The sequence below is a fragment of the Atheta coriaria genome, unplaced genomic scaffold (assembly GCF_025399875.1).
Source record: "Atheta coriaria isolate IRGN ID8LTWV9N9 unplaced genomic scaffold, Caltech_Dcor_3.1 hic_scaffold_7_pilon, whole genome shotgun sequence".
Taxonomy (NCBI): Eukaryota; Metazoa; Arthropoda; class Insecta; order Coleoptera; family Staphylinidae; genus Dalotia; species Dalotia coriaria.
Genome location: NW_027045449.1, coordinates 5,272,243 through 5,296,746, shown reverse-complemented (window position 1 = coordinate 5,296,746; position 24,504 = coordinate 5,272,243). Strand labels below are relative to the sequence as shown.

At 32.8% G+C, this 24,504-nt stretch overlaps 3 protein-coding genes and 1 long non-coding RNA gene across 4 annotated transcripts; 2 read left to right on the top strand and 2 right to left on the bottom strand.

Annotated features, from left to right (window-relative positions):
• Positions 1 to 6,025: 6,025 nt before the first annotated feature.
• LOC135796005 (uncharacterized) lies at positions 6,026 to 6,717 on the bottom strand. Its single transcript, XR_010549213.1, has 2 exons — positions 6,537 to 6,717; positions 6,026 to 6,475 (listed from the first exon to the last, which is right to left on the bottom strand). It is a non-coding gene; the product is annotated as an uncharacterized lncRNA (long non-coding RNA).
• A 1,576-nt stretch (positions 6,718 to 8,293) lies between these two features.
• LOC135796004 (endocuticle structural glycoprotein SgAbd-5-like) lies at positions 8,294 to 8,981 on the bottom strand. The gene is made up of 2 exons (XM_065307858.1): positions 8,831 to 8,981; positions 8,294 to 8,743 (listed from the first exon to the last, which is right to left on the bottom strand). Exons 1-2 carry the CDS (start codon positions 8,837 to 8,839, stop codon positions 8,441 to 8,443), a joined length of 312 nt encoding a protein of 103 aa, XP_065163930.1. The 5' UTR covers positions 8,840 to 8,981; the 3' UTR covers positions 8,294 to 8,440.
• Positions 8,982 to 16,109: 7,128 nt separating this feature from the next.
• LOC135796153 (flexible cuticle protein 12-like) lies at positions 16,110 to 17,026 on the top strand. Its single transcript, XM_065308072.1, has 3 exons — positions 16,110 to 16,243; positions 16,315 to 16,436; positions 16,642 to 17,026. Exons 1-3 carry the CDS (start codon positions 16,235 to 16,237, stop codon positions 16,832 to 16,834), a joined length of 324 nt encoding a protein of 107 aa, XP_065164144.1. The 5' UTR covers positions 16,110 to 16,234; the 3' UTR covers positions 16,835 to 17,026.
• Positions 17,027 to 23,372: 6,346 nt separating this feature from the next.
• LOC135795611 (flexible cuticle protein 12-like) lies at positions 23,373 to 24,089 on the top strand. The gene is made up of 3 exons (XM_065307329.1): positions 23,373 to 23,591; positions 23,658 to 23,776; positions 23,843 to 24,089. Exons 1-3 carry the CDS (start codon positions 23,400 to 23,402, stop codon positions 24,036 to 24,038), a joined length of 507 nt encoding a protein of 168 aa, XP_065163401.1. The 5' UTR covers positions 23,373 to 23,399; the 3' UTR covers positions 24,039 to 24,089.
• The last annotated feature ends 415 nt before the right edge of the window (positions 24,090 to 24,504 follow it).

Here is a 24,504-nt window from a genome sequence, read left to right as displayed (position 1 = left end):
TTATATCATTGCTGTCACCAGATCTACGGATAACATAACGGCATTCCAGTAATTGGACGCAAACAACTGCAAGCAGCAAAACCACGAAGAAGGATTTCATTTTTGAACAGATGTATTACTTTTCTGAAAAATGAGTTCCAGATAACTAACATAAGATTAAAAAAACTTCTTATATACTTCCATTTTATCGTGGAACTATGCACAAAAATGCAAAATGCGATGTATAAACAATTAAATCATGAATCAATTTTAATGTACCAGAACCATTTATTGCCCATAAGATAAGTTACAATGAGGATACAAAAGACAATAAAACCATAAATGCTATAATTATTAATAATTACACACAAAAATATATCTTCTACTTCTTCCTTTAATGCGCCGGTTTTTCAATAGTTTTGTGAAAATTGGAAAAGTGGAACTACTTTTAATACATCAAACGTGGCAAAATAAAGAATTATAGCTAATCTAACTGATATGAAATTAATTAATGTATTATATTTATTTACTCAAAAATGCAAAATGCAATATATAAACAAATACATTTTTATAAAAAATATTTATTTATTAAACATTATACGTGATTTTGGATTTACAATTTTATTTTTGAGTTGACATGTTTCGCCCAGAGGGCATCTTCATAAACTGACTTTAGTAGGTTTGTTAGGGGTGTTTTGTGTGTCAAGTGTTTGTGTTATTGTGTGTTATCGTGCTTGTGGGAATGTGTAGTTTGTTAAGTGGTTTAAAAATTGTGTCGTGTATTGAGTGTGTCTGTTCGTTTAGTAATTGGTGTTTGATTTTGTGTTTGTATATCTGTATGTGTTCTTTAATGTTTAAAAATTTATCTGTGGATGATTTTAATATTGTAAGTGTATTGTCTATTGTGTTGTGTTGGTGATTGTGTTGTAAGATGTGTTTTGCATAGTGTGAGTGGTATGTGTGTGGATTTTTTATTGCGTTTGTGTGTTCTTGGTATCTGATTTTCATGTTTCTGTTAGTTTTCCCTATATATATTCTATTGCATGTGTTACAAGTGATTTTATAGATGCCGCTGTTATTGTATTTGTTTGTGTTTAGTGTTGTGTGCGTTTGTAGTTTGTTGAATAGTTTTTGATTTGTTTTATAGGCAATTCTATGGTTTTTGAATATTTTTGTGATGTTATATGTATCTTTGTCTATGTAGTGGAATGTATGGAATTTGGTGGTTGTGTTTGTGTTGTCTATGGTTGTGTCTGTGTTGTGTTTTGTTGTGGATTTGTTGTGATTTTGTTTTATGATTTTATTGTATATTTTGTTTACGTGCGTTTGTGTGTATCCGTTTTCTATTGCTATTTTAATTATTTTATTGTATTCAATGTTGTATTTAATTTCGTCTAGTGGTGTGTTTATTAATCTGTTGAAACTGAATCTAAAGAAGGCATTTTTGTGTTGTAGTGGATGATGTGATGTGGTGTGGATTATGTTGTTTGTATCTGTGGGTTTTCTGTAAATGTTAAAATCGAATTTTGTTTTGTGTTTTGTTATGTTTATGTCTAAAAGGTTTCATTAGCGAAATTTTTCTACAGACAATAGAAGAAACAATAATTAGAAACATAAAACAAAAATACACACATTTTTCAATGGTACAGATACGTAGACGACATCTTATTTATCATACACGAACAACATAATATAATAGATATACAAAACATAATCAACAACACACATAACAACCTAACATTTACCACTGAAACAGAACAAAATAACAGCATTAACACACAACACTAAACACAAACAAATACAATAACAGCGGCATCTATAAAATCACTTGTAACACATGCAATAGAATATACATAGGGAAAACTAACAGAAACATGAAAATCAGATACCAAGAACACACAAACGCAATAAAAAATCCACACACATACCACTCACACTATGCAAAACACACCTTACAACACAATCACCAACACAACACAATAGACAATACACTTACAATATTAAAATCATCCACAGATAAATTTTTAAACATTAAAGAACACATACAGATATACAAACACAAAATCAAACACCAATTACTAAACGAACAGACACACTCAATACACGACACAATTTTTAAACCACTTAACAAACTACACATTCCCACAAGCACGATAACACACAATAACACAAACACTTGACACACAAAACACCCCTAACAAACCTACTAAAGTCAGTTTATGAAGATGCCCTCTGGGCGAAACATGTCAACTCAAAAATAAAATTGTAAATCCAAAATCACGTATAATGTTTAATAAATAAATATTTTTTATAAATATACAACATGGATTACGTATTCACCAAAGAAAGTAATAAAAATACATTTTTATCCTTTTTTAATGTACCAGAACCATTTATTGGCAATAAAATTGGTTACAGTGCGGTTATAAAACCCAATAAAACAATAAATGCCATAATTAATAAGTATTTTATATTAAAGTGTAATTACATGAGTACTATAGATTTAAAGAAAAATTGGATGTAAAAAAGAACAAAGAATAACTCATACGTAACAGAGTACTTTGCCAATTAATGTTATGTTACTTATTCTACTTCAGTATTGAGCAAATACGTAAATAATTATTGATTTCTTGTTTTTTGGTTCAATTATGCGCCAACTCCTTTAAGAAACTTCTCACTTAATTATTTTTAATTTTTTTATATTTTAATTAATTATTTTTGATATAGAAGATATCATAATACCAATATTGAACAAAATTGGCTGGGGTGGTTAGTTTGTGAAAGAATTAAAAATAAACAGACACACTTTTATTTGCATTTATTGTAAACAATTAGTGTTTTGTATGAGTTTTTTCTATACAACGTGTAATATTCCATTTTACATCTTCGATGGACTGTTCTTATAAATACGCGGTACCATCGCAAAATTTCCTGTAATTTTGTTTGTTTCCTTTTACGTTAGTGCAAAAAAATGTATAAACAAAATAAGTAAGCATAAGTTTAGTGTATTTGAGATATAATTTATAATAAAAATGTGAATATAAATTTTTGGGCCAAAACTCATACAATATCAACTTAAATCAGATTGGCTTGCGTAAAAACTTATATTATCCTAATCCACCACCTGATAAAGTAGCCACTCCATGTCCAGGGAGTGCGCCTGCATTTGATGGCATATCATTTGAAGATGTCGACGGTGGGTCAAGTGAAAATATTTGATAACCATTTTGATTAGCAATGTAACACAATTTATGCATTACACCCCAATCGTCCACATAAATACAACATCCTCTTATTGTAAGTAATCCATTCTCGTAACTTAAATTTCAAGATTTATTTATTATTAGAAATTAAATTATTAAAGTAAAGTAATACATACCTGTATTTATAATTTTGTGCTTCATTTTGTTGGTTGCCCCACGGTCCATATTCATAGTTGCGGATTGCTCTACCTGATTGAGGTCTACACTCCAAAAACTGAACACTTCCAAGAAATAAAAGCACGTAAAATATTTTCATGTTAAACTGATGAATTGCACCTATTCAAGAAAGAATGTTTGTCTAACAAAAGCTTGAAGTGCAATATGCTTTTATATTAGCAGAGTTAAAAAATTTTGAGGGATAAATATGCAAACCTTCAAAAAACAAGTTTGATACTTTTTTTCAAAGTTTTACATCACGTCATCATCAAAAAAACCACATTATATTAGTATGTGAATACGTAAAAAATATAACAAATAAAATATAGGAAGATTATCTACGTTATTTCAGATTATAATTTATTAAAGTAATAAAACATTATCGAAATTTAGTTATATACACGTCATTTATATAATTGTCATGGTAAATAGAATTTTGATAAGTAGGTAATATTAGGATATTAATGCTTGAACAGAACAAAATTAACACAATAATTCAATTAAATCATGTTTTAGTAATTTCTCTTTAGTAATGAATCTCCAGTATTTGAAGCGTAGTAAATCTCATAAATAAATAAATGTACAAGCTTCTAAACGATGTTCTCAAACGCCTTGACATTTTGAAAGTGTCAATTATAGCCTTTTACCTTTTTTACTTTTAATTTTTTTTAATAACAAAACAACTTGTTTCTGCTATAATTACAATACTCATTGTTTTAAATCAAAGTAGCATATTTATTTATTACTTAATATATGCTCAATTATTGATAGTTAATCAATTTTACGACGTGGACTAAAAACGTTTGAAATCTGATAAAAATCAAAATAATTAAACATAGTTTACTATATAAGAGGATTACCATCCATCATAACTAATCGCGTCAGTCACACAACAATCATGTTGCAAATATTTATATTCGTAGCAATTTTTGCCACAATCACCACGGCAGTTCCGCTTGCACAACCATTACCAGAACCAGAAGCTAAATCAGATCCGCAACTTGTGAAAACAATTTTTGCCGCTGCTGTGTACCCACCGCCAAATTATCAGATGATGATGCCAGGAATGCCAATGTGGTACGAATCAATTTTAAATATCAAATTAAATTTTGTATAATCAAAAAAGAATATTATAGGGAAGAAGAGGAAGAAGAACAAGGTCATGGAGGGCCTATGATGTGGCAAAGCGGCGGTGGCGGCGGAGGCGGCGGTCATGGTGGCGGAATGCAGGGTAAAAAGAAGCACAAAGTTAAAGTTTTTGAGATTTATTTGTAGTTGCACTACAATGCTCTCAATCGTAGCGATCGTAGTAGTCAAATAAATGTTAGAAATGATACATAAAGCGACCTCTATAAACGAGTTTAATAACTTGACGCCTCTTCCATTAGTGTGTAATTTAAAACTTCTAGATGGCAATACAATTCAGTTTGTAAATGTAAAAGGCTCAATAAAGAAAATGAAAATATTCATTAAAGCAAAGAAAATTACTGCAACATGTACCTATCTATTCCTAAAAAATACAAAATAGCAATTAACATATAAAAACACTATACTTATACTTTTTCCTAAAAAAATAACATAATAATCCATAATATTTGTGAAATTCAATGATATTTAACTAATTAAAGATTAATTTATCATCTGGACTTGTGTAATTCTGATTATCTATCTCTTGCATCTTCGTTGGCTTTGCATTACACTCCAAACAAACGCAACAACAAAAACTACACGCAAAAAAAGGCGCCGTCAGTCGACAACGGGGCGACGCCGCATTGAATACGTTTTCATTAGCAATTATATTGATTATAATTAGATACCAGGCATTGAGTGTAAATAAACACGTGTGTGCTCGCAGAAATTCTGGCGCGAGTCGGCAGGTCCGTCCGTTTGTCAAGTAACCTTTAGTTTATAAGGTGAGGTAATAGGTCAGCTCATCTGCCTTTCCCTTCTCTTCTCGCGTCGTACTCAGCCACACACTGAATCACATTTTAATGCACAACGCAATGTAATGAAATATTGTTCATATGCAAACAAATTTACTTACAGAATGATCTAAATTAAAACACATTTAAGACATATCTGATAAATTATTCAAATTATTGAAATAAAAAATAAATTATTAAAATAAAAACGTGAATGACAAAAGAAAAGTTTTATGATTATGGGCAATGGCGTTTCGTCGCTTCACTAATTAAACATGAAGCATCCAACAACCTTGCAAATTGTGCAAATGCCGTCAAGCGAATCAATCGTATAAAATGCAGCTGCAAACTGTAAAATGCAAAAACACTGCAATGAATTTAGTAATAAATATAGTATTTGTCTATAGCTTCAGAACAAGCAAAAATCTTTAGGTAATGCATTTAGGCTTAACTTCGGGTTCAGCTTTGCGCAACCCGAGACTTGATTGAATCTCGGCGATGTTTTTGCACTTTAGAAATGTGTTACTTCGGCTTGTTTGTTGGTGTGGCAATATGCAATAAGCCATCAATTTGTATGGTAACGACCCATGTGTTTACGCCTTTGTAAACAATGTGACAAACATTGTAACACAAGCTTCGTATCATTCAAATACAAGTAATTTATTTTAAGTATTTTATTTTTTAATATAAGAAGCAAATTGAAAATGGCTATTATATATACTGATTTATTTTAATTTTGTTACTACAGACAAAATTTTTAAAATTTCAAATATTACCGCAACGTGCAACACATAATTTAAAAACAAATTTTTGGACTGTAAATCTGACAATAACGACTAAAACCAGATAGGTTTGCATAAAAACTTATATTATCCTAATCCACCTCCTGATAAACTAGCAATTAAATTTGCTGGTGCAGCGAACGATGGAATGTCGCCACCGAATCCAGATCCAATTGAAGGAAACGTTGGCATATCACTTGAGTATGGCGGTGGTGGGTAAAGATGACCATTTTGATTACCATTGTAACACACTGTTTTCACTGCACCCGAATCGTCCACATAAACACAACATGCTCTTACTATGGTTACTTCAGTTGAGTCCACGATTCCGGTGTGCTGAGCTTCAGCATTATTTAGTGTCCCTTTATTGTAACTTGAAGTTCAAGATATTTTAATTACTATAAATTTAATTACGAAATTAAAGTAATACTTACTTGTACTTATAATTTTGATCTTCATTTGGAGCGTTGCCCCACGGATTATATTCATAGTTGCTGATTGATCTACCTGATTGTGGTCTACACTCTAAAAACTGAATACTTCCAAGAAATAAAAGCGTGTATAATATTTTCATGATAAACTACAACAGAATGGTACTGATGCAAAAAAGGATGTGTGTCTAATCATAGGTTGAAGTGCAATATGCTTTTATATTAGCAGGGTTACCGAGAAAATCTCGACGGCGAAAAATGTGTACCTTGACCCAACAACATTGATACTTTTTTCAGAGTTTTACATTATATTACGTCATCATCATAAAAACAAGTAAATATGAACATATGTAAATAGTTAAGGAATATAACAATAAATAGATGGATAATCTACGTTACTTTAAATTATAATCCAATTAAGCAATAAAACATCATCAAAATCCTGTCAAATATATGTTCAATGCCCAGCACAAAGTCAGACTGAAGCCATTTTGTATAAACCATACTTGTTCTTATTTTGTGAATTATGCATATTACATTCTTTAAAAATCAAGAAAAAAATATATAAATTGATTTCTCGAATTTCTAATGTGTGAAATATTAATGCTAAAAATGTTTAAATTAAAATCTATATCAATGAATTAATATTTTTGTTAATAGAATAGTAGTTACTGCCCACCACTTTATTTGCTTAGATAAAAAGTAGACTCACAATTTCCATTTCTTGGATTAGATATTATGCGTTGAATACAATTACATTTGTAATTTTAATGTAAAACGATGAAAAATGCAAATTATGCACTTGAGTTCCATCTCGGTATAAATAATATAACTACAACTATGATTGAATCGTAATACCATCTTTAATCTCTTATATTATACAATCTAAACGTTTTTGCAACAAAATGTAGCCTATTTTTATTGCTATGTCCATAAATATCTCTATACCAATGTTTATAAAATTTGGTGGATGAGTATTTATTGGGAAGGATTCCGACACACACACATTTTCATTTATAATATTTGTAAGGACCTTAAACTCAAAATGACATATTTTATAGTTCAAAACATTAAAAATAATTTATTACACCGCCAAAAGATAATAAAATTAAATATCAATAGTTTTTTAGCACATTAAATTAAATCATAATTCTACCATATAAAACTTTAAAATAAGTAATACATAATTATTTGACAATTAAATTATATATCAAAGCTTAAATTAATTTGGTCCAATTGGTACAATAAACATCAATAAGATAACAAACGTTAAAACGTCCCAAACAAATACGTGAAATGTTAATTATGTTAAACGTTGCGAAGTTAAATTGTCCTGGCATTTGGCGAATCTCCAGCCAGAGGCAAGGACACAAAAATACAACAAAAACTTAAAAACCTTAAATAACCTGTTTCTACGAAGTGGTAAGCTTTATTTGTTTTATTCTTAAATAAAAAATAAACGCATGTATAAACTGTACTCACTTTAAAACTTCAAAACCTCAAAACCGCAATTTATTCAAACAAGTCACTAAACATCTAATAGCTACTTAGGATGATGATTCAAAACCGATTCAAAAACCACATTTCAACACACCTTGCGGCAACCCAATATAAACACGTAAAAAGTGCAATTAACAGCTACTTAACCGCTAAAAATAAACATGGAGTATTGCAGAAATAATTTGGTAATTAACAAGTCCCAGATTTCAAACACATCGAATGATTGATGACATAATTTGCGTTTTAAAATAAAACAATACTTTCATGTATAAAAATATATTCAATATAAAATCACATCAGAACGCATGTACAAACAAATTTCTAGTATCTGATATTAAAGCGTTGTATTGATATTTTATGTGTGTGTATGTGTATGTGTGTGTTGGTGTATAAAAAGTTGCGCACTTTTATTTGGCAGCTTTGAAGTTTGGTTTGTATCCGTTTTCATCAGCGGTGAATGTAACAGTATACACTTGTCCGGTTTTCTCATCCTTCCAATTGAAGGAACCAGTGATAACAATAGCCTGACCATCTTCACCACCGAGATCTTTTAATGTGCCTTCTTCTTCGCGAGCAGTGCCATCGGATGTTTCATATGCAAATTTATATCCTTCGGGGCTAACATCATTTTCAAATTTTAAAATTGTTGCATCCTTTCCTCCTTGTGGAGCGGCAAAAGCCAAAACCATCATAGCACAAAATACAATTATCTAAAAATAAAGTATTGTTAAGGCATTACTTAAGTCACTTATTGTGTAATAGTATAGGGAATCGTTTTTATTTTTATTGCCACTTACGGTTTTCATGTTTATCGTTTGTAAATCACTGGCTTTTAATATCACACCAAATTACAACCCGAAGTAAATGCGCACTTCTGTGTTGGATGGAAACAAAGCAACTGTACGACAATTGCTCGGCGCAATAAGCCTTATATACCCGCAGTGGCTCGTGCCGCCTCTTTCGATATCGATGTATGTGTATATTTGTCTTTTTTAACACCTTTGGCGTATCAATCGCCTCGCGCGGCATCCCTCCTTGATAACTCGTTTTTCGTTTGTGTTTGTATATGTATAATATGTGAGTGTTTGTGTGTGTCGCTGCCACGGTGTAATTCACGAATTGTTTGCACAATTACACCAACATTACATACGCTGCGCTAACTATTCGCGATTGAATACAAACGTATTCATGATGCGATACATGTTTATGTTAAGTAATTTTTTTCTCTTAAATTTCATTTCACTGTATGCCTGCGTAAATGTACATATATTGTTTCAACAAAACGATTACGCTGCTGGTGAATTATCGCTGTTCAGCTACAATATGTTCAAAGATGGATCAATGGATCAACTTGACGCGCACTCGTAAATTTTCTTGAATCATCTTAGGTTGAAGGCGATTCGTCCTTGCGTTGAATTTCTGTTTTTAATTATTGGATGTTACACATGGCTGGAAGAGTAATGAAGACATATTGTATGATTATGTGTATGAATAATAACTAATTATGTGCATGAATATAATTTTTGTAGGTAAATAGTTGAATGAGCATGGTGATTGATTTGCATAATGAGAAGACGAATGCGATAATTACCAAAATGCGCGTTGTAATGAATTGCACATATATAAATGTGAATATTACCTGCGGGCTTGATATGACATTTAAGCTCTTTGACAAGAGTAGTATACACGTTTTTTTGGGAGCAGATAATTAAAGGTTATGCACGGCGTCATCGATAATATAAGTAATTGTTGGTTAATTGCTATTAGCAGTACTAAAAATAAATATTTTAAGCATAAAACTATTCATTAATTCGTTGAATATTTATGTATTTAAAAATATTGTAAAAGTTTAGTTATATAGCATGGCAAAAACAATAAAAATTTAGGTTGTGCCGGAATACAAATTTTGTTTAGAACTAACTTTTGTCCGCGACTTTGTCCCGGTAGTGTTTAATAAAAATATAATATGTTTTTACTCTCTTGTTCTAGACATAGTATGTGTCAATTCTATCAATAAGATTGGCAATTTTATTTTAAAGAAATTAATTATATAAAAAATTGCTAATAATGCACTTCAGCGCACCATCTCGGATTCAACTATTTAGCCATAACTATGATTGAATCTCAATGCCAACTTTTATCCTAGAGAAAAAGGCTGTCTTTAGGGTTTTCCCGGCTGTTATTCAAAATTTTCCCGCCGTAAAAACCATCCTTGGACATTAACAAACATTTTAACAAAAGAATTGGCCAAATTCGTTCAGGCGCTTATCAACATATTTGGAGATTCATCTTTATATTATAGATATTTGTTAAGATGGCTTTCGATAGCAACTCTCCAAAGAATCATTAATTTAACGTAATAGTTTTGGAGTTAATACTAATATCTCCGTTATAAACGAAAACAAATGATTGTTTGGTAATTGTAATTAAATTTATTTTCAAAGTATTTGGTTATGTCAGAGATTAGGACACCTAATCCTCGCCGACTTCATACATTTCTTCATTTCTCTCATTCCTCATTCCATTCTTGAATCGACAGTGAGCCAGCCAGACATATTTCACGCGCAGTGATCTTTAACTTTTCAACTTTTGAAGTTCAATTTACTTTAGCTTTACGAGCGAAAAGTATGTTATAATAACGTGCGGTAATTTATTACGTCTTTCTGTAACGCCATGCCGCATGTCTCGGACGCCCACAGCCGGACTTTTCTCGGCGCGGCGCGACACACTGATGAAGGTGCTCAACTTTCTTTCGAACTTTCCTTCGCGACTTGTGCGGTTTCCGCCCGGACCCGGTGACAATTACATTGGTAACACACAACTAAAGTTGAAGATGTAGCTGATACTCTTGAAATTTGGAGCAAAATGCGATTAACGACTTCTGTTAAATGCTACAACAGCGATTAACTCTGAAAAATTGCCAAATTTGCAAACTAAGTGCTACGTAAAATATCATTCATATAAAATTACAATCACATAAAACGCGATATAAGCGCTTTTTTGTCTGCGCATGAATAAATATTAAATATCAAGAGGATCAGAAAGAATCACACTGGTATCATACGATCAATGTGGGCATTTAAACGAAAGAAACGCTTCAAAGTATCAAAAGAACCGCTGAATGTCGCGCCAACGCCAAAATTAAAGTTAACTTTCTTGATTCTCACTTACAAGATGTAAATTATCGTTGAAAAAAGTCGAAAGAGTAAGATTTAAGGAGTTCAAAAAGTGAAAAAGTTAAAAGTCAACGCGGAACCGTAAAATGCGCAAGAAATGTGGAAATAACGAATCGAAAACATGCAAAACGACGAAGAATAATGGGCTCGACAATGGACAAGATAATATAACGTCGGTAAAAACACTATTCGGAGCGCAGTAGATATACCACTTCAAGATGCGCAGACGCCAACGAGACCGACAATGAAAGTGTACGCGTAAACTCGCGGGCAAGACGATGAGGTAATCGGAATTAATCGGAAAACTTTCTCTTCGACCTTGAGCCAAAGAGTTCCAATTTTCAAGAACTACAAAAAAAAAACAAAAAAAAAACTTTAAAATCCTTTAAAATTAATTTTAAAACAAAATAAAATATTAAATTTATTATTTACTGATTATGCAATGTTATGCAAGTTTATTTGATATATTCAAACACTGATAGCATCATCTCTGCGCTTCCCGATCGAGATTAACCGTGCGTTGTCGGCAATAACTGATTAGCATCGTGTGAAATCTCTGTTTAATGCAGTAACGTAAAATTTTACGACAGGTTAATCAGTTTTTCAAGTAAAATTTTATGCTTAAACTTAATTTTCTACGAATTTCTTTCATAAATATTTGCGTGAGAACTTTTAGCAGATGAGTAATGCCAGTTTGTGTTTTGAATTTAAATTATTTATAAATTTGCGTATAAAATATTGTAATGATGAGCCTAACCCATGTCAAAGTTGGCGAGTCACCGACCACAAAGATGACAAATGCAAAATTTCACTTTCTTCCGGAAGTTCCGATGCGATTTCTTCAAATTTCATCATTATGCATTTATAAAACTTCAAAAAATCATATTTAGGACAAGGAATGTCATGAGAATTGTCCTCAAAGGTCAATATTATATTTTGCAAATAATAGTCTCATTATTTGCAAAATCACTGTCCCAATAGACTAAATTGAAAGTGCGTTAAACTTCATTGCACACAGCATCATATATCATCACTGCAACAATTGCATGAACTGCTTTATGGCACCATTGAACTATCACAATGGAGCTTTTAACTTGCAGACGATTTACATTTCACACCAGTCCTAATAGAAAGTATTATATGTTTGGTGACTTTTGATTCTGTGCTTGAGCCCGAATACTGAATTTTGAACCGTCGAGTTTTGAGCATTTTCGATAGAAACCAGACCGGCGCGGCGCGTTAAATGTTACTTCTTTCACAATTTCAAATTATACGTTCGCAGTTGTGCTGATCGAGTTCTCTTCTTCTTGTGACCAAAGTAAAAACATCTTGCAATGCATCTTCAACATTCTAACGTGTAATAATATTTATTTGGAATGTGGTATCTTCATGTAAAAAATGAGTTAGAGAAATAAACGACCTTGCCAAGTATGCAATTTTCTTTTTCTATTGCACCACATTGCAATAAATGTGTAATAATTGTATGTGTTTCTTTAAAATTAAAGGTATTATTATTGTAACATCTTAAATGAACAAAGCAAAATAATAAAATAAAGTTATACCTTGCATAATTAACGTTGTATGAAATTAAATGTAGTTAAACTTTGTGTAAATATTAGGCACGCTCATAAAACGTCGATTAATGTTTTGAAGAATTACAAAGATGAATATTACTATCTCTTTTACCAATCGTTTATTTGTTACCATACATTTATTTGCTGATAAATCAATGCTATTATTATATAAGTTAAAAGTAAAAGATTTGGTTATGTGAGTGTTATTTAGTTTACGCCGCTGTAATTAGATGGCGTTGGTTTTTGCTCAATATGTGAAAATGTGCGTTGTGCATCTTTCAACCTAACTACAAATAATAACAATTTTCAATTCACTTAATTTAATTTTATGCCCATCATAACCAAACATATAACATGCACTTTGAAGTTACCTATTACTTATCACCGTCATTGCATTGCGTTGCATGTGAGTTATGTTCGCGTAAATCTGTAATAAACTCCATTTGACAGCTCTTATAAAACGTTGAACTTTCCTATGCTGTGTTGTTAATATTGGAAGCTGACAACATCGCGTACGAATTAATATTTTGAATCAATAATTAAGAACTTGGCGACTTTTGAACCAGGTGATATTACAGTTATTAACTAATCATAAACCAACGAGCATTAAGCAATAAATCATAATTATAATTGTCTTGAGAAACTTGCTCTTAACGAGAAAATGAGAAAAGCAAATGTAGTTTTGTTTCAACAACTTTAAAAATTAATTTTTGAGTTAATTTTCTTGAAAAAAAAAACAAAAATTTATTTATTTTTATAAAAATTTGCGTTTATTTTACGCAGTAAAACATAAACAACTGAATAACCTTAAATAACCTTGACCAAATGAATAAATGCGCTTAAAAATGCATAATCCACACTTTTTACATTAATTTTTTTTGTTTGCTGGTAATTAATTAAAAGATGCTAAATGGAAAATTTAAAATGATGTCATATATTTTTATATTACCGCGTATTATTTTCAAATGTATTGCACATATGCCTGTAAAATGTAATAGAATCTGTAATTTGTAAACCCAATTGATTGCTACTGGTAATGTAATATTCTAAAGGTTTCTATTTGCAAATTAGGTTTGTAGACTTGAGCGCGCAGCTTTAAATTAACACTGATTGCGTTTCACACTGGCTTGCATTAAGCAATTACTCGCTTTTTGTTGTGTTACGCTTCATAATTAATATCAAATTATACGTTTTAGTTAATTTATTTATATCTTATATTTTTAAATATTTATAGCTGATTTTAATGTGTTATTCATTCACTATACACAATATTTTATTACAATGACATTCAAATTATCAACTTTTGTCGGTTTTAATATTTATTGATAGAAATGTTAACAATGGATGATATTTGCAATTCCTAGCATATCAAATAAAAAGAAACATTTATTGCAGTTTTAAAACTTTAAAATGCAAATATTTTCTTTTACTAAAGATTTTTTAGAAACGTTTTAGCTACAATTAATTCGTAAATAATTATTTGCTCAAGGCTTAAATTTTGTAGATTGTGATTTATGTCGCTTGTAATTATGTAAAACAGTCGGAGTACAATCGCACATCGATTTCGGAATCGTGTGGTTGAATTTTCGTCCGAGTCCGTTTGCTTTAGTTAATCACGCGTCACGCACGGCGTGCACTAATCAGATAAACAACAATACATAATTTCAAGTTATGAGGCGTTATGTTAATTGCCACGAGCAATTAGCGCTTACATAAAAGACACTAAACGTGTATTAGTAACAGCATTCCAAAAACAGCATAACTTTTTTTTATTTTTTGCTTTTGAATTTCGTTTTTTACAATTTAAATCAATTTCACTGCTTTTATCTGACGATTTTACCGGCATATGGTAAGAGATGATGTAATTTCAATTAAAGTCGTTAATAGTAATTCGTCAAAACTATAAAACCGGCGAAATTATAGGAAGGCACAACCTGGTCGCACGAAAATGAATGAGTAAAAATCGATCAGATGTAAACGACTTCATGATCGTGAGTTTCAGATGCTGAATGATTTTGATACAGTGCGGCAAATACTCTGCATATTTTCGAAATGCTAATGATGTGCAACTTTTTCCTGCACGTTACACAAGACAAGAAATTGACGTTCAGAGTTTGGATTAATGGTGCATTCACGGCACAGGCACAAACGCCGTATGACATCGACATCGAAATCATCATCACGGCTTTCAAAACTACAAAACGGCAAACATTTAAAAGCAAACCAAACTCGCAATGAATTGCAAATAGGCTTCAAATAATAATTGTGCGTTATAAATCATCACGTACGAACTTTAAGTGAAAATGAATTAATTCTTGTGAAAACGCACTCAAACAATTTTTTTATTTTTTTATTTTTAGGTGACACAGATATATCAATACGTTATTTTTTTGTAAAATATTTGTACCATAAATGTTCAATTAATTAAGAAATTATTGCCGATTAACGCTTGATTTCAAAGTCGTTATTAAATCTGATGCCTTTCATTTTTACCAAATGTCAAAACACGCCAGCACAAATCCATTATGTCAGCCATTGACCATTATAATCTATTATATACTTTGACGCTTGAATAAAATGCAAATTATGAAACACATTTAGTCTCCGATCGTTGGATTCACGAATTAAAAGTCTAGAAATGTCTTCTTTTTGGGTTTTAAGTGTCATCCAATCACGTAAACTATTTAAAGAATTTAAAATATGTAAATATGCAAAATTTACATAATTTTTTGCATTCCGACGATAAAAATAAATAAAAATATTACATTATAATCAATTAAGACATATGAATATCTTATTTATTGGTAATAAAATATTTTCTAATAACACATTTAGGTTATAAGCGACAACAACACCATCTATATATAAAAAATAATACTATTGAGAAAAAATAACCTAAAAACATGGTTAATGCATGTTTTAAAATGTTCTTCTCTCTAATAAAGTCCTCCACATGTTTTCAGCAATGTCGACACGAAATAAAACAGAAAAACACATTCGATCGTGCGATAATGCATGTAACCACACGTTGTACTTAGAGTACTCAACCAGTATCTTACCTACTCGCGAGTGGTATTGAATGCTGATTGCAGAATGTTCGAGATGAATCTACTCAGTGCACACTGCCGACAACTCTGATGTTCCTCTTGCGGATGCATCGCTGCACACTCTTTCTCCTTCTTTCTTTGTGTTCTTTGCCGGCGCGTGCATTTTGTTCTTCGATAATCGAATTCACTCGGTCGTTTCGGCCGCATCGGATTCACCCAGCGACCCAGCGCACTCGCCGAAGAAGGTGGTGGTAAAATGTCAGAAACGCACCACGCCGGCAACAAATGTGGGTAAGGTAAATTGAAGCAACTATATAAATGGGGCCGATCTACATCTGCAGCCAGTACAGACATTGTGTGTCCACGTGCAAATAGAGTATCTCGTATATCCATCCATATTAAACATGAAAACTGTAAGTACAAAGTACTTGTATGTACTTTATATCAAGAAATTTAAAAAATTAAAAATTTTGTTTTCGCTTAGATTTTTGCTTTCATCGCTTTGTTGGCGGTTGTATTCGCCGCCCCACAAAACCCAGCAGACAGGGATGCTGTCGTCGTTCGTAGTGAACTGGATAACATTGGTGTTGATGGATACAACTGGGCGTAAGTAATTTTGGCTTAAAATTCCATTCGAAATTTTCGTGCGCGTAGAAATCTCATTCTTCATCTCGCAAGTCACGTACCGTTTACCCAAGAATATTTGTTCACGTAACACACACCGCAGACACCCAAAAATGACAATAAATAATAATTTCACCTTTTTACACATAAATTAATTACGTTGTATAACCGCAAATTTTCGTTGCAGTTACGAAACCAGCAATGGAATTTCCGCCTCCGAGCAGGGCCAGTTGAACAACGCCGGTACTGAGAACGAAATCATGGCCGTTCGTGGTCAATTCAGCTACGTCGGTGCTGATGGAGTTACCTACACTGTAACATACATCGCCGATGAAAATGGCTTCCAACCACAGGGAGCACATCTTCCTAAAGCGCCATGAGTATCCACAGCGACCGCAGCGCCCTCCATAGGGTAGCTCAATTGTCGCCGAGTATCTACATTCGACAATTTAAATCAAACTACGCAGAAGAAGGAAATTTACAACAAATAATCAATAATACATAATTTTCATAAAATTCTGTGTTGCTGATGATGATATTTTCTCACTTCGCGTTTCTATTTATGTAAATATTGTAAGATAAACAGATGAAACTATTAAATAAAAGGAAACTTTACAAGAAGCGTCTTGAAATCTAAGCAAAAAACTTTTTCATTACACATTAACATTATCTGCAATAACGTAAATTGAAAATCTACCTACGAAGAATATTAACTGTTGCGACATTGTATTTTGTATTTTGCGATGCGTAATGGACGTCTGAATGCCAAGATATTAGATACATAAGAAAATGAACAATTTGTTTGACTCGGCGTTGTTTGCCAATAATTCCAACGCAATTGGAATTTTTTGGGTAAATTTTTAATTGCCATTTTATTCCATTAGTGATTTGGCATTTTGAGGTCCATTTAAAAATCTTCAAACACTGCGATGGAATAATTGAGTTTTTTAACATTTTCAAATGTCATAAGCGCACTTGTTTTAATCGTGCTTCAATTTAGTAACGGCGATGCGTGCGCGAACGTCTTCTCGGCCTTGACTAATCGAAATCTCTTGTTTTGCTTTTCATGTCGTTGCGTTTTAATTCGTGTTACGAGTGTTTGACGCTTAATTCTCCATGATGTTACGTCAAAATATCCTAATGAATCGAAGAACGAACTTTGCATTTCGAACTTTAAGACAAAGTCTGCGCAACAAGTCAAATCACCGCGAGTTGAGCGGTTTAGCACGAACGGCAAAGAAGTCGAAATATTCATACGTGCGTTTCAGCAATATTTATGTTTAATGTATGTTTTATCTTATATGTGGAGGCACGAATATTGCGTCTTTGTATTTGTGTCGAAAGCACAAGTTAACACTCGTCATTCACCGCGTGCTGCGGAGAAGACAAGCAGACGTAAACGCCCAAAGGCAAGACGCAAGAGAAGATCGGATGACAAGAAGATGAGAAAAGTCTGTTTGCCAAGCACGTCAGACGGTGGCAGTAACAAATCAAACAGGTAAACATTTGAAATTATTAAGTGTAAATATTAAAGCAAAAGCGTGTAAGGTGGGTAATATACATGATCATCATGACGATCAGCAACCAAACATACAAAAATTAATGAAAATTCACTTTAAATCATTTGCTTATTTTTTATGTTTTGCACAGTCACACGTGGAGAAAATCGATTTACAGTTGTTTAAAGTGCATTTCAAAGTGCATTTGATGAATCCGATTCGTTCGTTGGGTATTTGCACGATTGCCTCGCATTCGTCGCAAGATCAGCGGCGCGACTAAGACAATCGTTAAATAATATAATATCAGTATGACAAGGTTATGGGAAAGATGGTAAATTGTTAGAGATGTCGAACATACGCTTGGTGCGGGTCGTGTGCTCACGTCGCGACGCATGCACGTGAGTTAAGTAAGGTAAGTGAAGTGCGAGTTGGCACGTCAAGCTAGCAAGCAAGAGGATGAAGTCGTTTAAATGCCAAATCGATGTTATTATTATTTATGAGAATCCATACGGCGCCGCAAATAAATAGACAATATGTTGGTTTTTCAATTTTCTTCATTCAAACCATATTTATTATGTACTTACTGTGTTTAATAAAAATGTAATTCGTTTTTACTCTCTTGTTCTAGACATAGTAGGTGTCAATTCTATCAAACAGATTCACAATTTTATTTTGAAGAAATTAATTATATAAATAACTAGCGACCCGCCCCGGCTTCGCACGGTTGCAATACTGATACTAAATACACTACAGAAAAACTGTGAACGTTGTGGTATAAAATATATAGCCCATGTAATTAAAATCGATCCAGTAGTTTTGATTTATTCATTACTGCCCCTGGCCCGCACGCGTTAAATTTGGAGTAAAACAATCCCCCTTTCCCTATACCATGAAGATTTCCTGCTATCTTTGGAATATCTAAATTCATACACTACATTTTTACTTATTTACTTTTCACATTTTACTGTGCCGCAGTAAAAAATATCTAAATTCTTACCATTTAGAAACAAAAGATAATCAACAATCATAAAAAACAAAATATACCTATTCTATTCAGTTCTTTTTTTTTTACTGAAATACCTCTAATTTATATTTTAAAACTACTATCATACAATTATTTATCGTAACTTACTTATAATTACTGATACGTTGTCGCGCTGAAAAGAACGTTTTTATTACCTAAGTATTGCTATTTTCCTCACTGGAGAGCTCCGATATAATAAACGTGCCCGATCGCTGCGAAATTCAAAGTGCTACAGAGAAAACCGCGGCCGGCCGGTACCGCCGAAAACGCTACGTCCGCAATTTTTAAAAAATCCGTTGCGTAGTTTCAAAGATTTAAGCATACAAAGGGACAGACAGAGAAAGCGACTTTCCTTCTCCAAACAAAAACATCAACCGATCAACTTCAACCCACACGTACACCCATGCACACGTCTGTGCTTAGGGGGGGGAAGCTACGAAGCATCGCACAAAGAGTAGACGGCAGAGTTTACAACATCATATTAGAAACCTCAAAAATAACAGTACTTCTCCACTATTTAATGGATGTTATTATACATACAAACCTTCCTCTTGAATTACTCTATCTATTAAAAAAAACCGCATCAAAATCCGTTGCGTAGTTTCAAAGATTTAAACATACAAAAAAAAGCGACTTTACTTTATACTATGTAGTGATTGCTAATAATGCACTTCAGCGAGCCATCTCGGATTCAACTATTTAACTATAACTATGATTGAATCTCAATGCCAACTTTTATCCTATAGAAAAGGGCTGTTTATATGGTTTTCCCGGCAATTATTCGAATTTTTCTTGCCATAAAAACCATCCTTGGACTTTACCAAACATTTAAAAAAAAGAATTAGCGAAATTGGTCTATGCGTTGTTGAGTTATGCGCTTTCCAACAGATTTTGCGATTCATTTTTATATTATAGATAAATAATTGCATACATTTTGCAACAAAAAATACCTAATCAAGCTTGTAATGATTTTTATCTTAAGGCTTGGCTTAATTTATTTACGTATTTAAGTAATTCTCGCATCCTGACATCCTCGTTCTTGAAACAACAAATTATCGCCCATCCACAGCTGCCGACACACATCACACACTCAACGAACGAGTTTATTTCATATTTATTATGTCGATAAGTGATTTATAAAATTAGTTATGCTCGGCATGCCGATGCCGGCAACTCTCGTAAATCGAGAGTGAAAACATCCGCGTTCATCTTGGCGCGTTCTTGCACCGCCATCGTCGGTCGGCATCTTGTGCAACTGACAGAAGCTGGTAGCATTTTTTTATGAATGAGCTTGTTCCAGTTAACCAGTTTGTGTTTCGCGTTGAGCAAGCTTGTTACAGTTGCGTTCTTTCCTCGTTCCACCGTTTGCTAAACCAAGTGTGAAATTCCATCAACACTTCAACTTGTAGCTTGAATCTTGATGCTTGGCCTAGACATTGATATAAATTTAATATGAATAAATTTATTCGGATTATTTTTAAAACTTGCACTGTCATCAGACAATTATTAAACGAATAATTAAAAACATATTCAGAAGTTTGTACAAATTTAATAACGTTGGGTTTAGCGCAAGATGAACTGAGAAGAGAAGATGATTATTTTTTCGTCCTGGGTTACTTAAACGCAATTTAAATGCACATAAATTTCCATTTAAGTAAAAGTCCAATTACCTATATTGCACACTCTGTAAAATGTTTATGACGTCGACGTTGAGTTGAAGCATGGATCATGCCTGCATGCATAATCGATTTCAGTGGTTACAGAAAAAGGAACAACCATGGCGTATGGAGTCATAAAGAAGATTAAAACGTTTTTATTAGACTATTGGGTTGCATAGATGCATAAGGCGTACTGTAACCTTACTAATATTCTATTATGTATTACAAAACTATGTTTTATTAAATTATTTCTATACAAGTATGTTGGTGGAATTCCTTTGTTTTAATTAAAGTAAATGTAGAATTATATTGCTGGATTGTGTAACATCAATGCACATTTACACTTGGCAGGTAGCCTGAAGCATTTAGAGTTGTAATTACTTCGATTTGCGCTGAAATATGTGCGCGTCTTCGGCGCGCATTCCAAATCGAACTGTGGATAATATCAGGGACGAGCAGAGTGTAATTCGTTAATCTCATGATTCACGCTGCATGCTTGCTATGTATGTGCAATTTTAATTCAAGTTTAGAAAAAATATTTGTTTATAAAAAGTAAAAATATAACCAAATCTATAATATAAAAATGAATCGCAAAACATGTTGGTAAGCGCATAACTCAAAAATGCCTTGACCAATTTGGCCAATTCTTTTTTTTAAATGTTCGTTAATGTCCAAAAATGGTTTTTATGGCGAGAAAATTTTGAATAATTGCTGGGAAAACCCTGAAAACAATCTTTTTCTATAGGATAAAGGTTGGCATTGAGATTCAATCATAGTTATAGTTAAATAGTTGAATCCGAGATGGCGCGCTGAAGTGCATTATTAGCTATTCTTTATATAATTAATTTCCTTAAAATAAAATTGCGAATCGTACTGATAGAATTAACACATACTATGTCTAGAAGAAGAGAGTAAAAACGTATTACATTTTTATTAAACACTACCGAGACGAAGTCGCGGGCAAAATTTAGTATTATAAATGTAAATGTTTGTTTGTGACGAAATTATGTGAAAACAATTTAACTAATTTTTATCAAATTTTGTATAGAGATATTTTTAAGCATTGAAAATGAAATACACTACTTTTTGTTGCTAAAATATTACTTGAAAGGCGCAAAAGTCAACTATTAACATTTTTTATTTTTCACTTTTTATTAAAATCAATGCTGCAGAAGTAACTAGCATCAAGTACTTGAAAATATAAATCAATATCATATTTTGATTGAAAGGAAACATCCATCAAAAGTAATTCCTAGTTGATTAAATGTCTTGCTACGAACACAGTTCACCGGAGTCACGTTATGAAATTCAATCAAGATGCATCACTAAAGCGTTACAATTTACAATGTATAGTGTTCGCTACAAGAACAACGAGACCAAGAAGTAGCGCCATAATGAAATACAAGGACGCATCTTAATTTCATCCGTTTCCATACCAACTGTCTCTACAACATAAAAACTCCTAAACCAACAAAGTAAAAATACCAACGTCTTACTTCTATTACATTATTTATTCTTATTTATATTTGTGACTGTTTGCAACTGTTTGTATTGATCACTCACATTTGAATATTTAATGAATGGGAAAGGAGGATGTCACAAACGCGTGATGATACCTGCACGCGAACTTTAACGTCTCGCACGTCGACGTGAAATTAAAATATAAACGTTGAATTAACGCCAAAGTTACGAATTCGATTACGCTGGCGATTAAATGCTCTTTGAATGGATTTTTATGGTGTCCAGCGATGAATCGACGAAGTGTTAAGTGTTACTTATGGGCCGAAAACCGACACGTAACGCACGTACGTGTAAGAACCTTGTACTTTAAAATGTTTGAATTATTAGAATTAAACATACAGGTACATAAACTAGAATGCCAAAAGATGGACAGATGAGAAACAAATCAAGCGGAATGGACTTGAACTTAATAAAACGTAATTAATTATTATAATTATGCAATTGGATGCGCTGCATGATTAATTACACTTTAATTGTGTTTGCTTTATTGAAGAACGTTTAAATTATTATTTGATCTTGCCAATTATTATTGCACAATCATTTTGTACAATTTATAATATGAAAATAAATCGCAAAATTTGTTGGTAAGCGCATAACTCAACAGCTTCCAGACCAATTGGGTCAATTCATTTTTTTAAATGTTTGTTAATGTCCAAGAATGGTTTTTACGGAGAGAAAAATTTGAATAATGGCTGGTCAGCCCTTTTCAATAGGGTAAAAGTTGGCATTGAGATTCAATCATAGTTATAGTTAAATAGTTGAATCTTAGATGGCGCTCTGAAGTGCATCATTAGCAATTAAAAATATAATTAACATTTTTAAATAAAATTGCAAATCTTATTGATAGAATTGACACATACTATGTCTAGAACAAGAAAGTAAAAACAAATTACATTTTTATTAAACACTACCGGAACGAAGTCGCGGGCAAAATATAGTTATACATTAAATTTTTATTGGTCAGTGAAAACCATTGCGTTTTTCATGTATGAAGATGTAATTTTTGTTTCTCTTGGTCGATCGAGAGTGATTGGGTTCAAGTTCGCGACGCTTCACGATGATCCTCGTCGATTCTCACTTTCCTTCGGACGCTGCGCGTTGCGTAAAGGTCGGCGTGAGGCATTTCGTTAGAAAGAAGAATGCCCGCCGATGCCCGCGGATTAACCGATGATCGAGCCGATCGAAATATTGTGATACACACGCGCACACGCATTATCTAACCGCTGAATCAAACCGAAACACAATGGCGGTCCACGCGAAGAACCACGTCGGAGCCAAAGTGGGGCGGACGATATTTTCGGCGCTTTCGTTCTTCAACCCATTTTTTCGGTATAAAAGCCAAGCGAGATTTTCGATATCCTCACACATCGCCGCCAAACTTTGCCTTGCAACTCGCAAACCAAACAAAACCCACAAATTTATCAAAATGAAAGTGGTTAGTGTCAATATATTGTACAATCACATTATTGGATAATTAATTAAATAATTATAATAATTTCAGTTCGTACTTCTTGCCGCTATCGCCGCTGTCGCACTTGCCGCCCCTCAAGGAGCAGATAAGGATGCTACCATCTTGAAGAGCGAATTGGACAATATTGGAGTTGACGGATACAACTATGCGTAAGTAGGCAACCAAATATACACGCATTACATTACGAAATGTAATTTTAATTAATTTGTTAACAGTTACGAAACAAGCAATGGCATCTCCCAATCCGAACAGGGTCAGCTCATTAACGCTGGCACCGAAAACGAAGCCATCGCCGTCCGTGGTCAATACAGCTACGTCGGCCCCGATGGCGTCACTTACACTGTCACCTACATCGCTGACGAAAATGGTTTCCAACCCCAGGGCGCTCATATTCCTCAACCACCGCAATAAATCACAAAACAGTCTTCAAGACTGATCTTGTACATAAATAGCTAATAGTGAATGCTCAAATAAATTAAAAATAAATTTTTACTATTAAAAACTTTGATTATTATTTATACTCGTATTTATTCTAAATAACGTGACAACTGTTTTCATATTGTTAATAACGTGTAGGAGAAACGATGTAAGCTTTGCAACAGCAAGGACACTTTTGTGGGTAAAGTACCGCCGCTTGCGCAATTGGAATTTGTATAATTTAAACAATTTGCATAAGTGATGGCCGCAAAGAAAGTGTGCAATGCGAGAGAGTGATTGTCTGGCGTCTAGGATTGTTTTAAAAGGTGTTAATAGTGAAATTTAATTCGTAATTCTTTGTTTAAGTCTTACAAATCTTATATCACACATAATTCCTAGGTTTTTGCTATTAATTTCATCTTTTTATTACATTTTCACAAAATATACAGACAGTTATGTA

Coding starts and splice junctions, on each gene's coding strand:
- LOC135796153 (XM_065308072.1), top strand. Junction 16,437..16,641: donor GTTGATGGATACAACTGGGC/GTAAGTAATTTT, acceptor TTTTCGTTGCAG/TTACGAAACCAGCAATGGAA.
- LOC135795611 (XM_065307329.1), top strand. CDS start 23,400: ATGGCGGTCCACGCGAAGAACCACGTCGGAGCCAAAGTGGGGCGGACG. Junction 23,592..23,657: donor AATTTATCAAAATGAAAGTG/GTTAGTGTCAAT, acceptor TAATAATTTCAG/TTCGTACTTCTTGCCGCTAT. Junction 23,777..23,842: donor GTTGACGGATACAACTATGC/GTAAGTAGGCAA, acceptor ATTTGTTAACAG/TTACGAAACAAGCAATGGCA.